Genomic DNA, 22,762 nt, shown 5'->3' with positions numbered 1-22,762 from the left:
CTTTTGTCTGCTTTGAACTGGTGACACAGAAGTGATGGGGAAAGACTCCATCCTCCATTAGCAGTCCCTAAGCTACATATTAGATGGTCCTTGACCTGTTACCCAGTCACCTTACTACATCCCATTCCCACCCTATGTGAGTGAACAAGCATCTTTGTTTACAGAAATTGCAATCCTTGGGATTTTAAATCTAAAATTCTCACAGCGCACACCATCACTACAACTGGCACTGACTTCTAGAGAGTTTTAGATAAGCAATACTAGCTGAATAGTTACTTCATTACTTACAGGGAAAAACACAGTGTCTCTAAAACAACATGCAAACATAAATGCTGCTTCCCAGGAAATCAGGGAGACAAGGGGGATGTACTGAGAAATAGGGATCTGGAGCATACTATTCAGGAGGACTGGTAATCTCTAAATAGTTGTGTACAAGCTCACTATTCAAACCTAAAATGAAGTAACTTCAAAACTAGGTAAAAGATTATTCTGTATCTTTTACTAGTAACAAAAACTCAAGTTGGAAGAGACTTCGTGTGAGGCACTTTACAAAAGATCAAGGTAGTTTAATATTTTGTTACATAGAAACCCAACATTGTAAAGCAAAACTCTACACTGTCATTTTAGGGGGGGAATCAACCAAAAAAGGAGACATTCTGCACATGTCAATGCAGTTTAGAACATTATAGATTGGACAGTTGCTACTAACTACCCTACCAAGAATCATTCACACTAGGCAAGAGAAGAGATACTTTAATGTCCACAAATGTTCCATTTTAAATAACCACTGAGAAGAAACTACCAACTGTGTAAAACTATACAAAAATCCTCATGGTTTTCAAATGGAAACCACTGGCCACTACAACTAAAAATGTGTTCTGAAAATGCATCTACTTTTGAAACCTGCAGTACATTAAATTTTGTGGTTTGCAGTACTTTAGGAAAAATTTCCCTTGTAGTTCACTATTACCTCTTGAAATGCTTTTAATAGACTAAAAGCTTTCTCAGATAGAAATAATACAAAGACATTAGATATGATGGATACATGCATACTAAAAAAGGCTGTAAAAACATCAAGAATACAAATTAGTACTTTTCAGGTGCAAGGTCTCATATCCTTCATGAGTATTTATAATCTGTGGAAATGTTATTAGGTACATCTGTGTAAAACACCAAAGCACAAACTATCAGTTTCCATCCCATATTACAGCACACAATAAAAGTCAATGCTCCACACACATTTGCAATATTCTCATTAAATAAAATACTTTTAGCATCACTTGCTATCAATACAACAGAGCCTGTCTCCATTAAAAACACCAACAAATCCCACCTCACATCAATCTAACTACAGCAGTATAAATTTCTCACTCATATAAATTTACTCAGCTGTTATGCAGCAGGGGTTTACATCAGCACATTGTACTGCAATAGTCTAATGGCTCAAGTTGCACAATATAAATCTATGTTAGATTTAGCAGTTCATTTACAATGGCTAATCCTACCATGTATCTAACTACACTGTGGTAGAGGGATGTTCATTTTCCCCTAGACAGATCCTTTGAGCTTGACAGGGCAACTGTACCATTCAGCAGCCCAGCATTAAAGCCAAACCAAGTTTTACATAAACGTCACAGAAATTTTTACCTCTTATCCTGAGTTGTCCTTCCTCTTTTCTACAGGACACAGAGGAAGATGTAAAGATTTCACCCACATGACTTCCCTCACTAAAACTTAGAGAAAGTGAAAGTGGTCAAGGCTGATTTACCCCTGCTGCCTGGAAAGCCTGGAAGAATAACTGCATCTCCTATGTAATCAGTGAGCAAGAGCTGAAACATATGCTGATCAACAGCCTACATCTGTATCTACCCAAACCTAAACAGTGACCTTGAAAATAGGAGAAAAAAAAAAATATATATATATATATTTACAATCAACTACTGCATTGTGATAATATTTAATTGCAATCAATGTATTAAACTACTAAAAAATGGCAATTACTTTAAATTTCTTACAGCACAATGGCCTTTTTTTCCTCCCCTCTACAACATAATAAATCAATTACATGCTACCATTCTGTGAGAACTATGTGTTTTAAGAAAGTTATTTAAATATTTATCTTACAGTATTCAAGAGAAAAATGGAGGAAAAGAAGTCTCTTTAGAGTTGATGTATCTTCTCAGCTTAATTAACACAAGCTTTTCCTGTTTTAATTTGCACTTAAGAAGTGGGAACTTTACTCAATTTGCTAATTACTACATTTTCAAGCTGTTTTCTTGAAATAGATGACAGCCTATCACACTAGGAATCCAAATTTCTCTAGTTACCTCGAATTACGTAGTTGTCCAAAGCCTCTTCCATTCTTTTCAATGCTTCAGCTCTATTAGAGCCATAGGTAATCAGCTAAAGAAAAAAAAAGGTATTTACATTACCTAGAAATTAGATGTTTGTCTCTAGAATGTGAATAGCATTTAAAAATTAAACAGGTTTGCAGAACTTCTGCAGTCATAAAGCCATTTCTTTACCATTGCTATATTTGTGCTACAAAAGCTCCCTGAAACATCAAGAAAAAGCTAAGAGCCCTTAACCCATTCAATGAAAGAAGGCCAGTCACTTTTCCTTCCTAAAGCTGCAAGCATCTAAACAAGCTCTCAGAAGATCAGATGAGAAGTTCAATATCCAAGCTGACTTGCCAAATTCCTAATGCCCAAACTCCTAAGATATCATATTTTTGAGGACTGAATGCAATCATGTAATATTTTAGTTTTTCCAATATATTCCTGATGAATAAGAACTAATAATACTAAGAGACATTATCAAGCATTTATTTCAATGCTTCTTTTTGGAAGCCAGAACTATTGACATTTACATCCAGGCTAGACTAGATTCAAAAATATAGATTGGCAGTATCTAAGTCAAACAATAAAGGCTGGTGTTTAAATCAAAATCTTCTTAATAATTAGACACTGCAAGACAAATAATCACAGTGTCAAAAGGTAAAAAGAATTTTATTTAGACATGACACTAGATTTCTTCTATTCCACATCTTCCTTCACTTCTTTAACATTCCCTTGAAGCATTTTATGCCTGGCACCTTTAAAATACTGATATACCCATCCTTTAATATGCTTTCCCTCATTTAAAAGATGTATGTCAAAAATCAGTACTTCATACCTTTAGAATATTGAGAAATAATAATCAACTCACTTTTGAGATCATGGGATCATAATAAATGCTAATGTCACTTCCTTGTTGTATACCACTGTCAACACGTACCTTCAAAAATAAGAAGTAAAAATAATATATTACTGGGGAAAAAATTTCAAAATGAGGATGAAATCTACCCGTTAGCCTTAAACAATAACCCCCACAAAGCTTATCACATACATTTTTCCCTCTGGAAAGACTAGAATAATTATTTGTTTTCAGAGAATCTGGGAGGAGGGAACGGAAGCTTTTTTTCTTCACTAGCAAAAACACTTGCAAATTAGTCTCTCCTTTATGAGAAACTTGACTGCAATCTTGAGCTCATAGTCAAAATTCCCTTTTGTTCTCTAGAATGTACTGTAAACACAGTAAATCCAATCTAAGAATTTCAGCTGTGTTACACTCGCTTCAACTGTAAACACATTCAATTCTGATTTAATCCCTGTAATAAAATACAGTTGTAATTATTTTTCTGACTGACACCTGGCATGAGGGATGACCCTTATAATCACACCCTTTCTGCATCTATATGTAATCACATCCCTTATGTTCTGCTACAGCCCTTCCAAGGGCTTCAGTAGGAATAGAAGCAGGGAGCATTCAGCAGGAACTTTGGAGCTCTGCTTATCAGCTCCATAGGAATACTGAGCCTATGGTTTTCATGTCTGTAACACTTTCCTTCTCTGTCTCACCCTCTCAACTGTTAAACATTTTTTTTTCTGTTGCTGCTCTTCCCCCAAGGCTTTAATGTTTACACAGCTTTTTCTATGGCTTTGCTTTGTAAGGACACAGCCCCAATTAAAGCTCTGATTCTGCAATATTCATGGAAAAAAATAACACGAGTTCAAAAATTTCTTTTGAAGAGGCTGATTGCTGTTAACCAGCCAACAAGTTAGTTTTTATATTGCTGATTCTTGTTTTCATCTCTCAGTTTGATTTCATCACTGTAACAATGAGGTTAGCCATATAAAACTTTTCAAATGAGCAATTTCTGGGGAATAAATATTTATTAAATTGCAGGTTTTGAGCACTGGAATCCAAAATATTTTTTTAAAACTAATCAAAATAACTCGAGTGATAAATGCATTCTGAGGATCATAAGGACGGAGGGCTCTAATCAAAGCTGTTGAAACAGCAGGGCTCCAATATATTGCATTGTAAAGGGGGTGGGAAAGAGGGTCCTGGAATCTCACTTAAATCTTCACCTGTGGGAAGGAACCTTTGTAATAAACAGCAGCTCATCTGTCTGCAGCAAGGCAGAAAAAGGTCAATGCAACGGCTGTTAGGCCTTTAATATTTTAATTTAGGCAATTATCAAGGGACCACATGTAGAACCTCTTGTCTAGAGAATCCACATGAGGGCATGATGATGACTTTATTATCCAAATGACATAAAAAGATATCCTAGCAGGTGTATTCACTTTCTTTAGTAAGAAACATTGTCTGATTAGTTTTTAGGACATTATATTTATTTTAAGAAGAAATTCATTTATTCACATATTTGTATTCATATATTTATGTTGACATATTTACATAGTTTTTCTATACTTATTCACATGCATTGCAATATCACAGTATTGCTTCTGTACCACTTTAATAACATCTTATCTGAATGTGCTTTATCTGTGCTTAACTGGGCTCCCTACTACTCACATCAGGCACATTTAACATTAGCTACTGATGAGAAGGTAGTTCAGACATGTCATGATTGCAGAAAAAACATGCAGTGTATTTCTCAGCTTCCTTTCTTCCAGCTGCTAAACCATCTTTTCTCACAGAATGGCTGCCTATGTATCAAGTCAATGCACATGTTCTCACATTAAAATCAGAAAGAATTAATTTATCTACTCAGTTCCAGATAAATCCCCTGCTCATAATTTTTTTTGTAATACTCAATAAATACATACACAAGACAAGGTATGACATACGTACTCCACACATACTTGAATTGTACTGTAACTTTTGTCTCTGAAGCAGAACCTATAAAGTGATTGCACACAAGCATTCAGGGGTGCTTTACATATGCATAGGTAAATATTGACACACATGTCATCTTTTGACAAAGAAAAAAAACATATGAAATGTACATGATTCAGACCCACAATAAGCAGGTTAGTCAGACCCTAAAGTTAACTAAGATTTCTGAGGCTATCAACTACATGCTCTGCCTGGCGCTATGTTTCTGTTCATATACAACACATGTACATGACCACGACAAAATTCATATTTTTCCCTAACTACAATATCTTGAAAAGGCTACAGTGAATATAAACTACTTAAACTACTGCATAACTTCCTTTTAAAAAAATCTGGAGTCGTCTATGCAAGTTAATTTTCATAAAATAAACTCAAGATTACTGAAAAATGACAGCAAAAAAGAAATATGTTTCTAGTATCTTCAATTCTCCCTGTGGTGCTTACATTTTCAGAGCCTGGTAACAGTAGGTGATTTTATAAACTATATGGTGTGACAGAACTTAATGAATATTGGATGAAGAAACCCTAATTCAACAGATACTCACTATAATGTGCTGAACTTGATAAATAATAGCAGTATTTATTAGACCTCCAGCATTTATTTCTGTTTAATATAGTTCCTTTCTTTTACTCAGTATTTAAGATATTTAGGAAAAGCTAGGGTTAAAGGTCCTGCTGTAGCCTAGAGCTCATTCATATTACAGCCCTCACACTTTATTGCTGTTGTATACTATCCTCATATACCATTATATTGGGACAACAGAAAAATGCATGAAAAATGCCTGGGGGGGGGCAGGGTGAGGAGAGATGGGAAAGGGGGAAGCAGAGTCTGTATCTCAGTCCTGCAATGAACTCTTAATCAAATTCCACTTAGGAACAGATTCTAGTATTTCTCAATTCTTTGCTGTATCTGAGTCTAAGAATTTTCTTTTCCTGGTAAGAGTCATTAAAACATGAGACTGCTGCTCTTACTGACAGAGAGCATTCCTGAAGCTCTCCCGATGTAGCAGAACAGGTTGTGTAGGAACACCAAGCGTCAAAGCTCACTATCACACATAAGGGATTGGTTTGTAGTCACCTGTCTTAAGCTTCATTAGCAAAGATCAAAAAAAAATTGATACTTAGGAGCACCACGTTCTAAGGAAGTTACAAACTATATGACACAAAAATAGCCATTGTATTGCTCCCTATGGCTAAGCAAAAGCTCTCACACAGCCATGCTCACCAGTTCCACCAGCACGAGCAGCCAGCACACAGGCATGGTAGGCAATCAGAGCTAACTTGAGACACAGAAGAAATTAATTGCAAATACATTTGGCAATACACATAAGCTGAACTTGCTGTGACTACAAGTCTCTGCTAATTTTTCTCAAGCCAAATCATTGACAATTCTAAAATGCAGAAAACACACACCACGGCACAATGGGCCTGTAATGCTGTACCTTTTCAGCCATATTAATTTTGTTCTTAGCAGCATAACATTCTCAGGAGAGAAATTAGTTTCATGGTAGCAGAAATATATGTATTAAGACACCAAATCACAAGTGTCTACATAAAAATAGTTTTTCTATTTTCTAATATGACAGTGGAAGTAAACAGAAAAAGAAAGCCTAGAGACTCCATATGAGCTCCTCAAACCATTGCTCTGAAGCCTCCAGTGTAATTAAAATCTCTTTCTTTGGTACCACGATGGACTACGTGAAGCAATCAGGCATCTCCCACCCTTCATTTTCAATTCACCTCTCCCCCTAAGCACAACTCCCAGCCCACCCCGTCTACCTGACAAGTGACAGCCCAATCTGATTAAATGCTTGCAAGGGAGGGGACTCATGGGCCTCCATGACAGGCCAAAAGTGATCACCATGGAGATACATAATTACAGCTGTCAACGCGTCTACTGTCCTGCTGGCATCAATTTGATTGCTCCCAGCAATAATGATAGACAAAGCTTAGTGTGCACTCTCCTACACCCAATCACTTTATCTATTCCGTGGTCCATTTAGCTGACATGCAACATTCACACAAGCAAATAACAGCAGTAAGCAGAACATTTAAGGCATTTTAATTGTTTTTTCTTTGTATGGATGGCTCACAAGCGCAAATGTTATTACATAAAACTCCTGCTGCAGCATTAATTGAAGAAAGATTTGGTGGGACAAAGACTGTAGGGGGTATAGTTTGTCCATTATCACTTGTACTTTCAACAGGTCTCACGTTTGGAAAATTGCAAATTGCAAAAACTTGCAAGGGCAAAATGTTTGACATCGTGTTAGCTATTACAACATGGTGAAAACTTCTAACAACCACTGGAGTACTCATTATAAATTCTTATTAAATACACTCTTTGTTTCATTAAAAAGAAGTTTAGATACATCCAGTGATACCTTTTTCCCCTCATCTCCTCTTTAAGAGCACATCATGTCTTTTAGATCTTCTCAATTTTTTTCTGCTTTCAGGCTTTGAACACAGCATGAAGCCTTAAAGACCAGAAAGGGTCAGGTCCCTTTGGAAAGTACACGGGCAAAAACAATTTAAAAAGCGAAATAAATCATATATCCAATAACAACTCCACATTTAAGATTCCTCCTGTAATCTCTCAGTATTTTCCATGCAAGCAATCAGACTGAATAATTGTGTTCACAGATGGTACAGTCTCATCATTGCACTGACACAGTGTCATTCATGTATATGTGCACTTAAAATTGAAGACTACCTTGATTTTACAGAAAAGCAATGTATTTGCTCTTTACATCCTGCAGAAAACACTGCTTGTAAAACACCTATTCTATATAGTTAGGCGGTATCCTGAAACACATAATAACCACTCTCTTTAAAGTCTACGAAGCTAAACAAAAAGCACTGGCAGTTTTTCACTAATGTCCCCAGTTCTCTGTTCTTACAGAGCTGACTCAACAGTTCACTGTCATTTCTAATGACCACAAGTACATTTGCTAAAGCTGTGTTTGAAAAGCTTAGGCTGAAAGTTATAGAACAAACTATTTCAACATGTATTGGTTTTCTGTTTTACCCAATCTGAACATTTTTAACCCAGTTTGGAACTGTTCACTTTTAAGCAGTTTTTCAGGTTGCATAAATCAGCACTGCCATGTCCTGTCCCCACTTTGGCAAAAAGATGAAAAATTGTTTGATTTACTAAGCTGCTATTTATAGTCTTTATATAAAGAGATACTCAGCACCTACAAAAACCAGAACAGTTACTTACATTTGGCACATGCAATGGTTCCCGATACTGAGAGAGTTTACCAATGGATGGCAGGCCAAAAGATTTGTAGGGGTCCTGGAAAAAAAATTCAACATGAGAAAGCATTAAGCTTTTACAGATGTGGAGCAGATAGTGTTTAAAAGCTTTAAGTATAACAGAAACTGCTACTGGAATGACTCTGTTTTCTTGCCCAGAATTACTTGTGTCAAAGAATATTTCTTCATCCACCTGCCCCCACAACTCCAAATAAAGAAATGGAAGTATATAAAATCTCTTGCATCAGTTAAAAAGAATAGAAGTATTCTGCACCCAGTTACAACATACCAAAATAAAATATAAAAAGATGACATTTGCATTAGCTACACTTGGAAGAGGGATGGGAAAGTATTCAGGAGGCCAGGCTTGAAAAGAGAGCATAAGAAAAAGATTTCAGAGATAAAAAGGGCAGTTAGAATTTCAATTATCTTAAAAAGTAAAACTGATCTTTATGCCATTGGAGACTTCCTATATTAATGTACATAACGCAACAGCAATACAAACTTAATAGGAAAACAAATAAATATATGGCCTGCAGAATAACCTAATTCATGGCAAAGTAGTTGGATTCATTACTTATAAAAGTGAGGGGACTCAAGCTGAACAAAATAAAAAGTCCAAGCAACGGTTACTTCAGGGTAAAGCCTACTAAAACTCAGAATAGCTTTCATGCCAGTCACAGGGCAAATATTTATTCTTTATCAAAATAGTCTGTACAACTTGGACTCCGTAGAGCAATTTGGAAGTTATATGCATGTTATTAAGGGAAAAAAAAACAAAACAACATCAAATAAGATAGTCTAAGTAACAAAATTCCTAACAGTTAAGCAAGGGAAAAAATGTCTCAAGGTGCTGAATTCATTTTGAAATGCAGAGTTACCTAAAATGTTCCTGAAACTAAATGAAGGAATACAGGCATTGTCTTCCAGCTCCCATCTCTGAAAATGCTCAAGGCCAGACTGGATGGAGCTCTGAGCAACCTGGTCTAGTGGAAAGTGCCCCTGCCCATGCCAGGGGATTTGGAGCTAGACAATCTTCAAGGTCCTCTCCAACCCAAACCACTCTGAGATTCAATTACTTTTTTTTTTACTCAACAAATTTATATTTTCATGTATCAAAAGTGACAACAACAAGACATTACCTCAAAATGTCTTGAGGGTGCTTGAAAATGGAGTTTAAATATTCATAAGCTTCTTTAAGGTGAAATAGAGATTCATACCACAAATATGATTTTGGAATGTGCTTTGAAAGTTTATCCTATAAACTGTAGTTTCAGAAGATGTGTCACTTGATTTTTCAACAACCTTTTCAAAAGTTTTAATAAAATAACAAAAAATCTGTAAGACATCGAATTTCAACAGTCTTTTTAAGTCAACAAGTTTCAGCTACATGTTTCAGAGATCTGGAAAGAGTAGTTAACTGGTAAGTAACTCCAGCATCATTAAACATGAACTGAACATGCAGGCTTATTTCTAATGATATTTGCTTACCTCTCTCTTTTACCATGTTTACTTTCAATTTTTCAGGAAAAAGCTATGTTGAAACACACACCGCCTTTTTAATTAAAACAAAACCTCAACAATTCTACAAAACCTCATTAACCATTCGTGTTACATGCTCTAAATCATGACTTTCATATGATATTCCTTGGTTTCACCTTGGCATCTATCCACACCTGGGTATTGTTATGCCACAATTCAACCACCTACCCCCTCTTCCCCATTACCACTCATTTACCTCAGCATAAACTCGACATTCAACCGCCCAGCCATTGATGGGAATATCAGCCTGTTTGTGCCTGAGAGGGTAACCCTTAGCAACACGGATCATTTCTTGGACTAAGTCCAGGCCGGTAATGCATTCTGTGACGGGATGTTCAACCTGCAAGGTCAAGAACTGTCAGTCAGTAGGTAACAAAAAACAACCAAAAACAAAACCACCTCTCTGTAAACAAACACAGATAAACAAAAAACTCGACCAGCCAAAGAACAGAGAAGGAGTATATTTCTATTTTGGTCTTTTTCCACAAAAAAAAAAAAAAAATCTACTTAAACTCCAGAAGCTGATGTCTTTGCATGGAAAACACAAAGAAATAATTAGCAGATTACAATAACTCAGAGCTACATATAAAAGGAAAACTAGAGAGGTGACCTGGGAGGATTTGGGGGTTTGCAAGGAATTTTTGTTTGGTTGGGGGTTTTTTTCCACTTTTTTTACAAATTCAAATGCATCTGATGACAATGAGTTAATTTTTCTTTGTTTGGATGCTTTTCCTATTCAATTCTGTTTCAAAGAGACTCACACTGTAGCCATAACTATATTTCAACTGAAAATCTCAAAGTAGCTGATAATCAACCCATTCTGCTACACTTAACATGGCACATACAGGAGCTGCTACCAATTTTCCACAGAACCGGCGTAGCCTATATCTCACCCATTCGCCTTCTTTCACTAACCTGTCCTGACAAGCAACCAGATTAGCGTAATCTTGCATCAGCGCAGTGTAGCAGAAATGAGCAGATGGATCCTTCAAATTTTTTTTTTCCCACTCCCTCCAGACTTATCTGTTTAGTGCTTAGCATGCACAATAGCTGGGCTGGACCAGCAGCGTGGCTCTGCGCGCTCAGCAAATTGCCGCTAACGGCTTTGGAAGACGCTGCCCTGGGAATTGCCGCTGCTCGCGCAGGATGTGCGTACAAGCATGCACATGTGGGCGTGCGTACGCACGTGCACACACACTTCTGCCTTCACATGGGCAGAGAAACGAGCTCGTTGATTAACTTTGAAAAGCCTTTAACTAGGCATAGGACAGTGAAAAGCAACCAAGGTGGTTCCTCTGATCGTCACCATGTCGATCAAGTAAAAGCCAGGCTTGCTAAAAGCACGTTCTTCACACAGAAACAGCTATACCACCTTCCGTATAGAAATCGTGATAGAGCTGCCATTTTTGTTATAAAATGTTTGTGCTCCAAGGGGCAAAATACCTCAAGAAAACACACTTTGCAACTGTTTAGCATGATATGTCATACTATGTACCTTTTCTGACACAGGAAAAGGTCACTGACCAAACCACTTGTCTTTCTTTCTTCAAGTATATAGTGTGAAGGAAAACATTCAGTCATTATAACAACATTGTGGCTTAGCAGAACAAGTAGATGCTTTGGTCTTTAAGAAAAAAAGCTTTGTAAAAATAAACAGATGGCACCCATAATTAGCCCTGTGTGTGCTGTGAGTTTGTTTAGAGTTTCAACAACATTTTAAGACATTTTGACATAATTTTAATGACAAATCATCACTGAAGCAAGCACCTACTCTTTGAAGGACAAAAGTGACATTGAAATGGGAATCTGATTATACAGTTTAAGGATGTACCTTTGGGATTCAATCTTGATTCTACCTAACACATGATACTCTCCAGCATGTCAAGCTTAATAACAGTATTTTGAGAATCTATGAAACATCTCAGTGTCTATCCTGCAGTGTTAAATTGAAGCAATTCAATTTCGATTAAGACTTGAAGTTTCTATTAAAACTCCCTAAGTTTTAATAGAAAGTTACTTATCACACATTCATATTTGAACAACAGAACTTATTTTCCCACTTTGGAATTTAAGTTTTAAAAGATTACCTTTGAGTTGAGAACATGTTTGGAATTTTAACATTCCAGATAATTAAAATACTTTTTATTTTTCCAAAGGCATTTGCATTATTTAGTTACACTGCCATTTTTCTTGGATAGCAACTGGCATTCCAGATTCAATAGCTTCATTGTTGTTTTCAGTTTTATTGTTGATGATCAAAATAAGATGGAATGTCTTTGAAAAGAAAAATATTTTTGTTGTTTGGTTCTTACAACTCACAAACATTTATTTAATCCATTCTTCAGTACAGATCTTTGACTTGGTCAATATTTTCTTCTGTTTCTTCAAAATACTCCCTTTGTGTCTCCACACAAAACAGCATTCAGAAAATATGTATAGGAAAAAATGTTGAGAGTTTTTTTTGGGGGTGGCGAGAAGTTGTTCTACTTTGTTTTAGGACTCTGCTTCAACTATTACTATTTAGGCATAACATAGACAATTCCAATCATAGCATTAATTTGGGGTACCAAACATTCTAAATGCATTTTAATATTCATTAAGACCATCAGATGACCAAAATATGGTAGAAGATAACTTAAATCTTGACATCTCCACAACAACTATAACAGCCAATTGACTAAAGTAATTGTAGCTGTTATAAAATCACTCTTCAAAGCTAGACTTCAAACACTTTCCCTTTTTCCACTTTCTACTTCAGATGCCCTCTTTATTCTGCCTGCCTGTTGTATTTTCTTCTATTCTTCTATTCATTTTATGCTATATCCTTTCTCCATCTACATGGAGACTAAGTCAAGTACTAAATTTTTGACGAGATGAATGCAAGTTTGCTCACAAATGGAGCTGAATCTCACTCAATTGGTGAACTCCTTTAGCTTTAGGCCATACTCAGTTTTGCAGTCGACTGATCCAAGATGTTGCCAGTGAACCCCAGACATTAAGGAGACAGTGTTGGTATAGTTATACAGTAGTGGCTACACTCACACATTATTGTTGTCTTCAACACAAAGGGCAAAACCAGACATGTCTGCAGCAAGCAATCTACAGATCATAGCTGTATCAAGGCAGCTGTACTTTTTCTCAACAGGACAGGCAGAAAAAATTGATCAGCAAGAACTCTCAATTAATTAGCTGCCAAAAGTAACACCTTTACTATCAGTTCCTTTACTTATACCAAGTCTGCTCATTAACAGTTGATAACAAGTCATCATTTCAATGCACTTAAGAACAATAAATACCTCCTTTAAAAAGTCTTAACTCCCTGTAAAATGCTACTTATGCTCCTGCTTTCAAGTCCACAGAGCTGTACCTGCTATGACCACCAATAGCTATACAGAATAAAGGGAAAGTGCTTCCCCTTCATACTGGTTCTACTGCTTTTAAGACATATCACAGCAACCAGATTTCCCATGAGTAGTGCAAGTGTTTTTGCTTTACTAACCCCTTCCCATTTATACAGCAAGAGAAACTAGTGGCAAAGCCTGTAGAAAATAATAATTACATGCCAGTTTACAGATGGTAAAGCAGGTATATAAGAGTTGGGGAACCTACTAACATCACAGGCCACTTAGCATCTGTCACCAGAACAGTATGGAAAGGCTCCTAATTCTCCTCCTGTTCTGTGACTGCCAGTGGTTTTAAAGCTTTACCACACTGTGTTTATTCACAGCTACAAAAACAGTCATGCAGTTTTTATGGACACTTGGAGCTAAGAGTTAAATTAGTGATGACTGCTCCCCTTATATTGAGGGGAATAATTCTGGGACACATTTTTCTCAAAACTATCAAGGTACTCAAATCTAACAGCAAACACTTCTAGACACTCACAGACTGCTCTTGTCCCTGTGTGTATAAGGCATCAAGTTACTCACACACCAGTTGCAACATTCAAGCATGCCACATCAGCCAAGAAAATCTAAATTTCAGTAGACTTAAAACTACAGCCTATGTCACCGCTACTACTCTAAGTCCCTAGTTGGTGTCATATACCCCTTTACATTCAGATAAATAATCTCAAAACTAACTTTCAACATACACCTCAGTTTCCAGGAAATGTGATTCACCTGGAGTCCCACAGGCTTTGCTGCTGCAGCTAAATCTAGTATCAATTGACCCAAAGTACCAACTTGCAGATGCTTCTCAGCCCCCTGTATTTCAGTAAGCCTGGTTTCTATTTCGGAGAACTGAACAGCAACAGAGGTGCACACATGTTCTGCTCTTCAGGCATGCAAGCTTCCTGACTGCTCTGAGCAGGAGCACACTGGGGTCACATCTTTCCGCAAAATAGTTCACATGTACATGGGGCTTGAGAGCACACAGCAAAAAACAGCTTTTCATAAAGGCTACTGAAAAACAGAACAGTTGGATTAATGCACAGAATGAATGGAAAGCAGGAATACATAACTGGCTAACTACAGACATCCTACATAACATTTGCTGTTTGTTCTCTGACTTATTAGTATACAATTGAAGAACTGAAGGCAACCGAGTACAAAAATTTCCATCAGGTAAGATGTTCAGGTAGAACTCTTATTGTTTCCTAAGTAAGATGTAGAAATAAAAACTAATGCACAGACATTCGGTACAAACTAATTTTTTCATCATAACATGTAACTTGGGAAAAGTATAAAATTTGCTTCCTCATAGGAAATTGTATTCCAATAATCGAGACAGCTCTCAACTTTCTTTTGCAAGGATTTGTTTCTATGTTGTATGGGACAGACACACCTTATGTGGCCTATGAATTCTGAATATTTTCTGTATTTTAGACAATAGCATACACTTTAGTTCAACAAGTTAATTAGCTCACAATTTCAGCATGATTTTCTCAATTAACATCCTGCACTTCAAAAAAATTTCTTGAAATTCAATAATTCTACATAATTTCCTTTCCACTACATACTCCATGCAAGAAAACAAAGAAACTAGTATCCGCAAAACCAATACTTCCTTTCCTAAAGATGTAATTTCTGCTTTTACTGTATTTAGCTGCAGTACTAAAGCCTTCTCAGAATACTTCATTCAAGATGGCTTTGGTCACACTGCACCTATTCTTTGGTTTGCTTTACATCAAATTTACCAAAGCAAAGGAACTAATGTACCCTTTGAAGAATGACTTTTTGTCTCTCCACTTATTACTTACTATCCTTTTTCTCTACTTTTTTTTAATAGTATTTTATGAGAGTTACATGGGAACGTCTTCTCTAAGATATCACTCCATGCCTTGGCAGCACTGTTAATGGCATCTTTCAGATTCAATGACTTACACAAACAATGTTGTTCTCTTCTGTCAACAACAATTAGCAATGTTTTTCTGTAGTTCTTTCGGGAGGCCTGAAAAGCAGACAACCAGTAGATACATAATGGAAGTTGCATTAGGAGGCAAGAATGTGGCAAAAATTTGGTTAACTGTTGTCGGCTGACCCTCTTGTGTGAAGAAGTGCTGTTTGGCAGCAAAATCACCTTTTCTTTTGGTTCTAAAGATGGCCATGAACAGCTGGTATAAACTGTGTGCAGAATGGATTCTGGTGGGCTTAGCGGATTGGTAATGAGATAAGAGACCTTTCACCTTTAGGTCAGTAGTTCAAATTCAGCCCAGGTTAGCAGCAATTGAAAGTCTTTGCCATCTGACACTGTTTGTTAGACTATTTAAAATGACTGAAGCAAAGTGTTGTCACAGTAAAACAAGATTCCAGGATTAAGAAATATGAAGAGTCTCAGCAAACAGCAGAAACAGTAGCTTGGGACTTTACTTTGAAATCCCTCTGTTCTGACTTCATAGAAATCTACTCCTCTACTCCTGACACCCCCTTTCTCTGTTCCCATACTCCTGCCCACCCATCCCAAGTCATCCCCCAGGCAGCTACACACTACCAAGATCACCACTTGCCATCCCGTGGCTCTGCTATAGATACCAAATCCACCACCTCTCTGTGGCTTTAGGTAGCAATCTGGACTCAGCTCATCACTTTGTTATTTGCATTTTGTTGTTACTGTCACATATAGTGCAGCTGCAATATTTTCCAGCACTAATATCCCTTCACTAAGCAAACATGAAGCAGGCACCAACTGGTGATGAGCAACAGAATAGAGAGATACCATCAAGAGCCTGTTAGAACCAGGAGTTTATAAGCAATGGAGGTCCATCTGCAACAGGATTTCTACCTACTTTTAGACAGTTTCCAATCACACTTTTTATATTTTCATGGGTGGACAAACATGAGAAGGAAAGCTATGTTGCACGCAAAAATTCTTCCCAGATTTTGCACTAGTCACAGCCAGATTTGCACAAAGACAAAGCTCTGGAATATATAATTTTACAATGGTCAGTAAAATCTTATGAAAACCCAGAAAGTGATAAACAAAAGTCTTAGCAGCAGGTATAAGTTTTACAGCTCTATAGAAGGTTACTTACCTTCACTTTATGCCTTAGAATCAAGTTACTTTAAAAGAACTTAAAATACTCTTGTGACAACTGTAAACTAAAAACATAGGTATGCCATTTGGTCTCAGCAAATCTCTCACAAACATCAGATTATTCTACAAAATTAATTTTTATTTCCTAAAAAGTTGTGACTAAAATACTCTAACATATGAAGAGAAAACCCACTGCTACTGAAATAACCATATTTCTCAACTCCACCCTACACATATTAGCTTTTCTATTACATTAAGCAAATCAGTCACATTTTGAGGAGGAAGGGAGTACTCACACATTACTTAAATCTCCCAACTCATGAGGGAGGCAGAAGGCTGGGAACAGGCTGAGACACAAACATACTGATTGTACTGAGGGTAAGCGCTCAATTCACATCACTCATTGTACATTTCTCAGTGTTTCTCTAGCCAACAAGGAATGCTTCTTATTTCAAGGTACTACAAACATCTAAAATATGGGATATTTTCCCTTTGCTGTCACTAATTCACATTCATGAAGCTTAGCTACACCCTACACACTTGTATTAACAGGTATTTAAGTACAGATCACAGACTTCCTTCATATGAAGTCCAAGAGAAATATGATCTATTCTTCCACTGAAGATAAGAAGGATCTTTTCTGGTGAAAGCCAGCACTTCTGAAGTACCTTAAGAGATTTTAACATATTGGAAGCCAGAAAGGCTATCAATCTAAGGGGTCAGAAACTTTGTATTTATTGCAAAGCTCTTGGTAACTTGTTCTGGACCATGACTACCTTTGATTAGGCTGATAACAACTAGGCAACACACCACACTATGAGCAGCTATAAAGAATCAGATATTCTGGTCTGCCTCAATTTTAACAGTGGTAACTGCCTGAAAACCACAGCAAAAGTGCCCTAAATGTTACTGAATGACACAGAAGCTCTCTGATAGCTGCTAGGGCAGACATCTCTACCTTCTCTTGTGCAAAGTAGTTGTTTCTTACTTTTACTATGCAATTATCCAATCCTCAGTCTTATGTCTCATACTTACCAGCTAGCCTCTGAAAGATGGCAGAAAAGCAGATACAACAAAAAGAACATTGCCAACAGCAAATAATAAGCCATTCTAGCTGAATCACTTAGACCCAGCAAAACATCTGTAACAAATTTGTGTAGCATACAAGAGACACAATAGAGCTGATTCACCAATTTTCTTCTGCTTCCCAATTTTGTATAGTGTTGCAGCAACACTTAAAACAAAACCTAAATAAAATATAAACTTCCTTCAAGGTGCTATTTATACTTCTTTTGTGTAACTGTATGACAGAAAAGGTATATTCCCAAAGAGTCCCCCCCAAAAAAACCAGCAAAGCAACAATACAACTCTGATTACTGCAAAATAATTTATCAGAAAGACTGAAAGGCATCCAAAAGACACACCAGAGGAAGGGAAGAAATCAACAGGCAGTGCAAAACACTGGACACAGTTTAGTTAGCAAGTATATTCTGAAGTCTATATCTAAAATAAAAATGCTACAGTGATCTGATCAGAGACTAAACATTAAAACAGAGAGAAAACTGCATAATTTAGTAGAAATATTCTGATGATGTTGACAGATAGCTGTGTCTAATGCACGCTGACAAATATCATGAGAGGATCATTTATGGATCTGACACCCATCATTTTGGAAAGTTCTTCCAGCTGTGGAGTGTTCAACAAGAACAAGGCAAGAAAATCTGTTAGTCACTGATCACAGTTAGGAGATGCAAAAGGAAAAAAAAGACTGAAGCAATACAGGGACCTCTGGAGACTACCCTGCTCCTAAAGTTAATGCAGGACAAGCTTCAGTAGAGTTTCCAGGTTTGGCTTTTAGTAGTAGGGAGCAAGTACAATACATTAGTTGCATAACTGTTAGCAGAACAGAAAGTAAATCCTGAGACATGGGAGAAGTGAGAGATCAATTGAGTAAGACTGAAGAAAAATCAGAGAAAACTACTACTCTAGACTCAAGTTGAAATTCTAGCTAGAGATAATACAGAGTCAGGATAGAGGAAGTAGAGAATATCTAAACAAGTAGTCTAATTTAAGATTAGTAAATTCCTTTAAGAGTTGGAAAGAGTGAGGCTGCTGTTATAGGGGATTGTCAAACTGCTTTCTGGTGTTATTTAACAAAGCGAGAAAAGGAGGATAAAGGCAACAGAATGGGCTTGCTTACAAGTTGAACACTCTTCTCGTCTTCTAGAATGACATCCAAGTTACATACTTGTTTTCTTGGCTTATGACCAGAAATCCATCAAACAGTCAAAAAAGTGGTAGAGGGGCTCATCTGTTCACTTGCAGTGTACATTATCTACTGACTACATGAACTGTCACAAAAATCCTACATCATGTCAGCATGCTTTTTACACAGCTGCATTTGAGTCACAATTTCAATCATACGCAGATTGCTAGTGATTTATTGCTCATATATACATATAGTTTCAATCATCCTCCTAGACAAACTCAGCAAGTGATCATCAAAGTATAAAAAATAAGAAAAACTTCAGGAACCAGTAGGCTTCAGGAAAGCCTTAGAGTACTGTGGCTAGCTGCTTACTGTGAACTCACAGTGGCACTTACCAGTGACCTTTTGCAAGGTCTTTGGGTCAAGTGTAACAAAGAGTAAAGGTTCTGAACATTTACTTGAGTGCTGTGCAAGGGCTCACTGCTGCAAAGTCTGCACAGGCAGGCTTATGTGAGTAGATATTTTCAGTGGGTAGATCTTTTAAGTTCAGTGGGTAGTGCTCACATGCATCAAGATACTTATGTTTAAATTTTTGCAGAAGCACACCCTTAAATATGGGAGAAGATTATGTCTGTTTATTTAAATAACACTTTTCTGAGTCTGAAGACTTGTTTTTCTTACCTGAAGTCTAGTATTCATTTCTAAGAAGTAGAAATTCTTACTGGAGTCCACAAGGAATTCTACTGTTCCAGCAGATGAATACTTTACTGCTTTGGCAAGAGCTACTGCTTGTTCTCCCATTGCTCTTCGAGTTTCAGGGTCTAGAAAAGTGCTACAATATAGAAACAATGACTTTTTTAGTTAAAAAAAATACTTATTCTATCATTTACTCTTATGTTTAAACTATGGTCCAAGGAGGACAGCATCACTATTGAAGTTATGAAAACATGTCAAGACTGTCAAATGTATGTCTTTACATTTATATTGCCCCTATATTGTTAGATACACTACATGCTTTACAATTACTGCTAATGTACAGGAAATTCAGGATAAATAACCATATTCTCTAAAATATAAAGTAAGAACACAACACTCTTAGAACAGCGAGATCCAAAATAATAAAAATTAAATGAAAAACGACATAACAAACAGATGCAATCTTAGAAAACATACTTATTATCCATGTTAATTGCAATACATTCTTTTCCACCAATCTTGGACACACAAGGACACCCAGCTCATTCACCACCTTGGAAGCCACTGTGAACACTGCTCAAATGCCAAGGTCCCTCACTCTAGGAGAGCACCCCACAACTTCCACTGGGTCAGTGAATCAAAAAACTCTGGAAATAACACACTTTGCCTGTTACTCTCATCTGTACCATAAATTCATATTTAGATTAACCTATGCAGATTAATTATCTATCTCTATATATCTGTGTGGTATATATATATATATATATATATATATATATTTCTGGGGTATTCCACCAAAGCCTTGAAACCATTTGCCCCTTAACCTGATACATTGATTTTTCAATGAAAGAACATTAGCTATTCATTTTACACAAGCTTTTAAATACACTTATTATTTATATTTCTGTTTTGACTTGCATTAGGAACATAACTCAGCTATTATTTTCAAATTATCTTTGCATGGGAATAGACAGTCACTTCTAGCTTACCTCTAAGTTACTCTTTAAAACTAAAATACCAAGCATTCAGCATATTTCTCGAGATGACTTCAACAGTGGGCCCTAATTCTGCAAAGGAGAAATCAGGGGCCCTCACCTGTCTAAAGCAGCCTCAAAGCCAGTAAAGCTCCATCTGGAGTGCCTGGACTGCACTCAGGCAGAAGCCAGTGCTGGGTCAGGACCTACCTTTCAGCACTTACTGTAGTATTTTCCACTGAGACCTGAACTCACAGAAGAGCTAGAGACTTCTGCCACAACAAACCATATTTGACATGACACAAGAAATGAGCAAATATCTAGGCAAAGTAGCAGACAGTAGAATCCTTTTCTTTACTGGAAAAGTGCTACTTCACATGTCTGTCCTTCCAGTGCCCACACAGGCAGATTCTGATGGACCATAACGCAGGTATTCAGAATTTAGGAAAAAAATATCTTGGTAAACAATGGGGCCAAGAGGAAAAGGAAGTCAAGTCTCATTCAAGAAAGCTGTATGAGATCCTACATGAGATGAAAGGGAAGATCAGAAGACATAAAAACTGTCATACCTATAAGAACAGACACTAGTAAATGTAAAATAGTTTCATAATATTTCTTATTTTGATTCCGTAAGAGGATAATAGATGACATGAAATCAACATTCTAGAATTCAGCATGGAGTTTCTGCAGGGCTTTGATCATGAAAGGTCAATGAGTGGCTTATGAAGAACAAAACATTCTCAATAACAGTTCCATACTCTGTTCCTAGAATAACCATTATTACTTCTCATACAGATGAAAGACAGTTACTCTCCTTCATTACAGTGGTGTCTTCCCTGTACTTTTTAAATGTAGGTCTGAGATCTCACTGTTCACTTTCCTGCTGTAGCCAGAGAATGGAACACAGGTGTCACATTGCTAAATTTGATCTCTGCCACACAGTAAAGCCACTTGACACTCTGAAATTACTAGATCATCCCTACCATTGGCTAGATTAATTAACCAAAGTTTTCATATTCTCCTCTACTGCTTTACCTTTCAAATACATTGTTTCTCCCTTTTTTAACCATGCACTTTTTATAACCAAGACAACTCTTCTACAGTCTAAATAAGCATCATTTGAAAGCACAGCATTTCTAACCTGACTTCAAATCTTTTTCTCACACACTCACTTGATTTTCCTTAGACAAACAGCTCCTATGGCAGCACAAATGCTACCATAAAAAAATAAAAAAGGATTCACAAAATAAAAGTATCAAAAAGAAAAAATAAATCAGACTTGACATTTCATTCACAAGATCTTCATCAAGTTATTGTAAAGTTGATCAAAGGGAATACTATCAGTTTATCACTTTGCTTCTACAGCCAGGGAGATGAAACATATGGGAAGATGTTACCTCTTCACTTCTAGTTCATCAGATAAGGTTTCCCAAAATACCCCTATCACCTTCACAGACAAAATTGAGATTTTGAAAAATACAGTTACACCATCAGTGGAAATTTACTGTTCAGTTTGGACAAAAAAAAAATAAATTATCAATAACACCCTTTCTCCAAAGGTTCCACCACCCTGGGGGAGTAAACCTCAATTTTCTAAATATCAAAGTCAGCTTCCCTGCTCCAAGCATACTGCTGGTTTAAAAAATTACTTACCTACACAAAATGTTCTCTTTTGAGATAGTCATTATGTACTACCAGACCATGGGCATAAATAGGCTAAAGGATTTTAGTACACAGTTCTGCCCCGACACCTAAGTGGTGCCCACCTCTGAATCACATATACAGAATAGGCTCACATATCTCTTAACCCAAAATCCCTCAAGGATTTCTAGACAGTGAGAGGAAATATAGAGTCTGACACAAATATTCATAACTCTAAGGAGAACCTGTAGACAGTCTAATCCAATAATGTACCTTTCTGCTAAGTTCCTGCCTATATACATCAACTCAAATTGTCAGTGCCTCTGAACAGATGACCATTCCTACACACAAGTGGTGAGGCAAATCTGAAGTGCTTTAAGAAGCTTTTAACAGGTTCAGAAATTGTTAGATAGGACACTTGTGCTCAAAGTAGTTTTAGAGCACTCCTCTGAGTTACTACTCCAATTATCGAATAGAACATCCATTAATACTCTCATGCATTTAATTTTGATTAATCCTAAAGGACCCATGGATTTTCTGATAAACTTATAGGCTTTGTTTCTCCACATGGGAATCAATCTCTTATTAACCACTCCAGCAGCCAGGAAAATACAACCACACCTTTGTATTTTTGCTTGCCAAAGTACAGTGTCTCATGGCAACTGTCTGTAAAAACTCAACTAAGGAACAACACTAAGACTATAAAATGACACTCATGTCATTCATCTCTTTAAATGTCAGCTTCTGTGAAATTAGAAGACAACAGCATATCCATAAATGTTTG

At 36.8% G+C, this 22,762-nt stretch overlaps 1 protein-coding gene across 2 annotated transcripts in view; it reads right to left on the bottom strand.

The window, feature by feature from the left end:
• Positions 1–22,762, bottom strand: part of PCCA (propionyl-CoA carboxylase subunit alpha) — a 271,414-nt gene that overhangs the window by 145,479 nt on the left and 103,173 nt on the right. For both annotated transcript variants that reach the window (XM_088159871.1, XM_014873333.2), the window contains exons 12-16: positions 19,349–19,499; positions 10,181–10,324; positions 8,408–8,482; positions 3,208–3,276; positions 2,328–2,403 (exon numbers count right to left, since the gene is read on the bottom strand). In XM_088159871.1, the coding sequence (XP_088015997.1) occupies positions 2,328–2,403; positions 3,208–3,276; positions 8,408–8,482; positions 10,181–10,324; positions 19,349–19,499 (515 nt within the window). The remainder of the gene's footprint in view (positions 1–2,327; positions 2,404–3,207; positions 3,277–8,407; positions 8,483–10,180; positions 10,325–19,348; positions 19,500–22,762) is intronic.

Source organism: Sturnus vulgaris, chromosome 2 (genome assembly GCF_052056855.1).
Source record: "Sturnus vulgaris isolate bStuVul1 chromosome 2, bStuVul1.hap1, whole genome shotgun sequence".
Taxonomy (NCBI): domain Eukaryota; kingdom Metazoa; phylum Chordata; class Aves; order Passeriformes; family Sturnidae; genus Sturnus; species Sturnus vulgaris.
The sequence above is the reverse complement of the archived record's forward strand: the minus strand, read 5'-3'. Positions and strand labels throughout refer to the sequence as shown.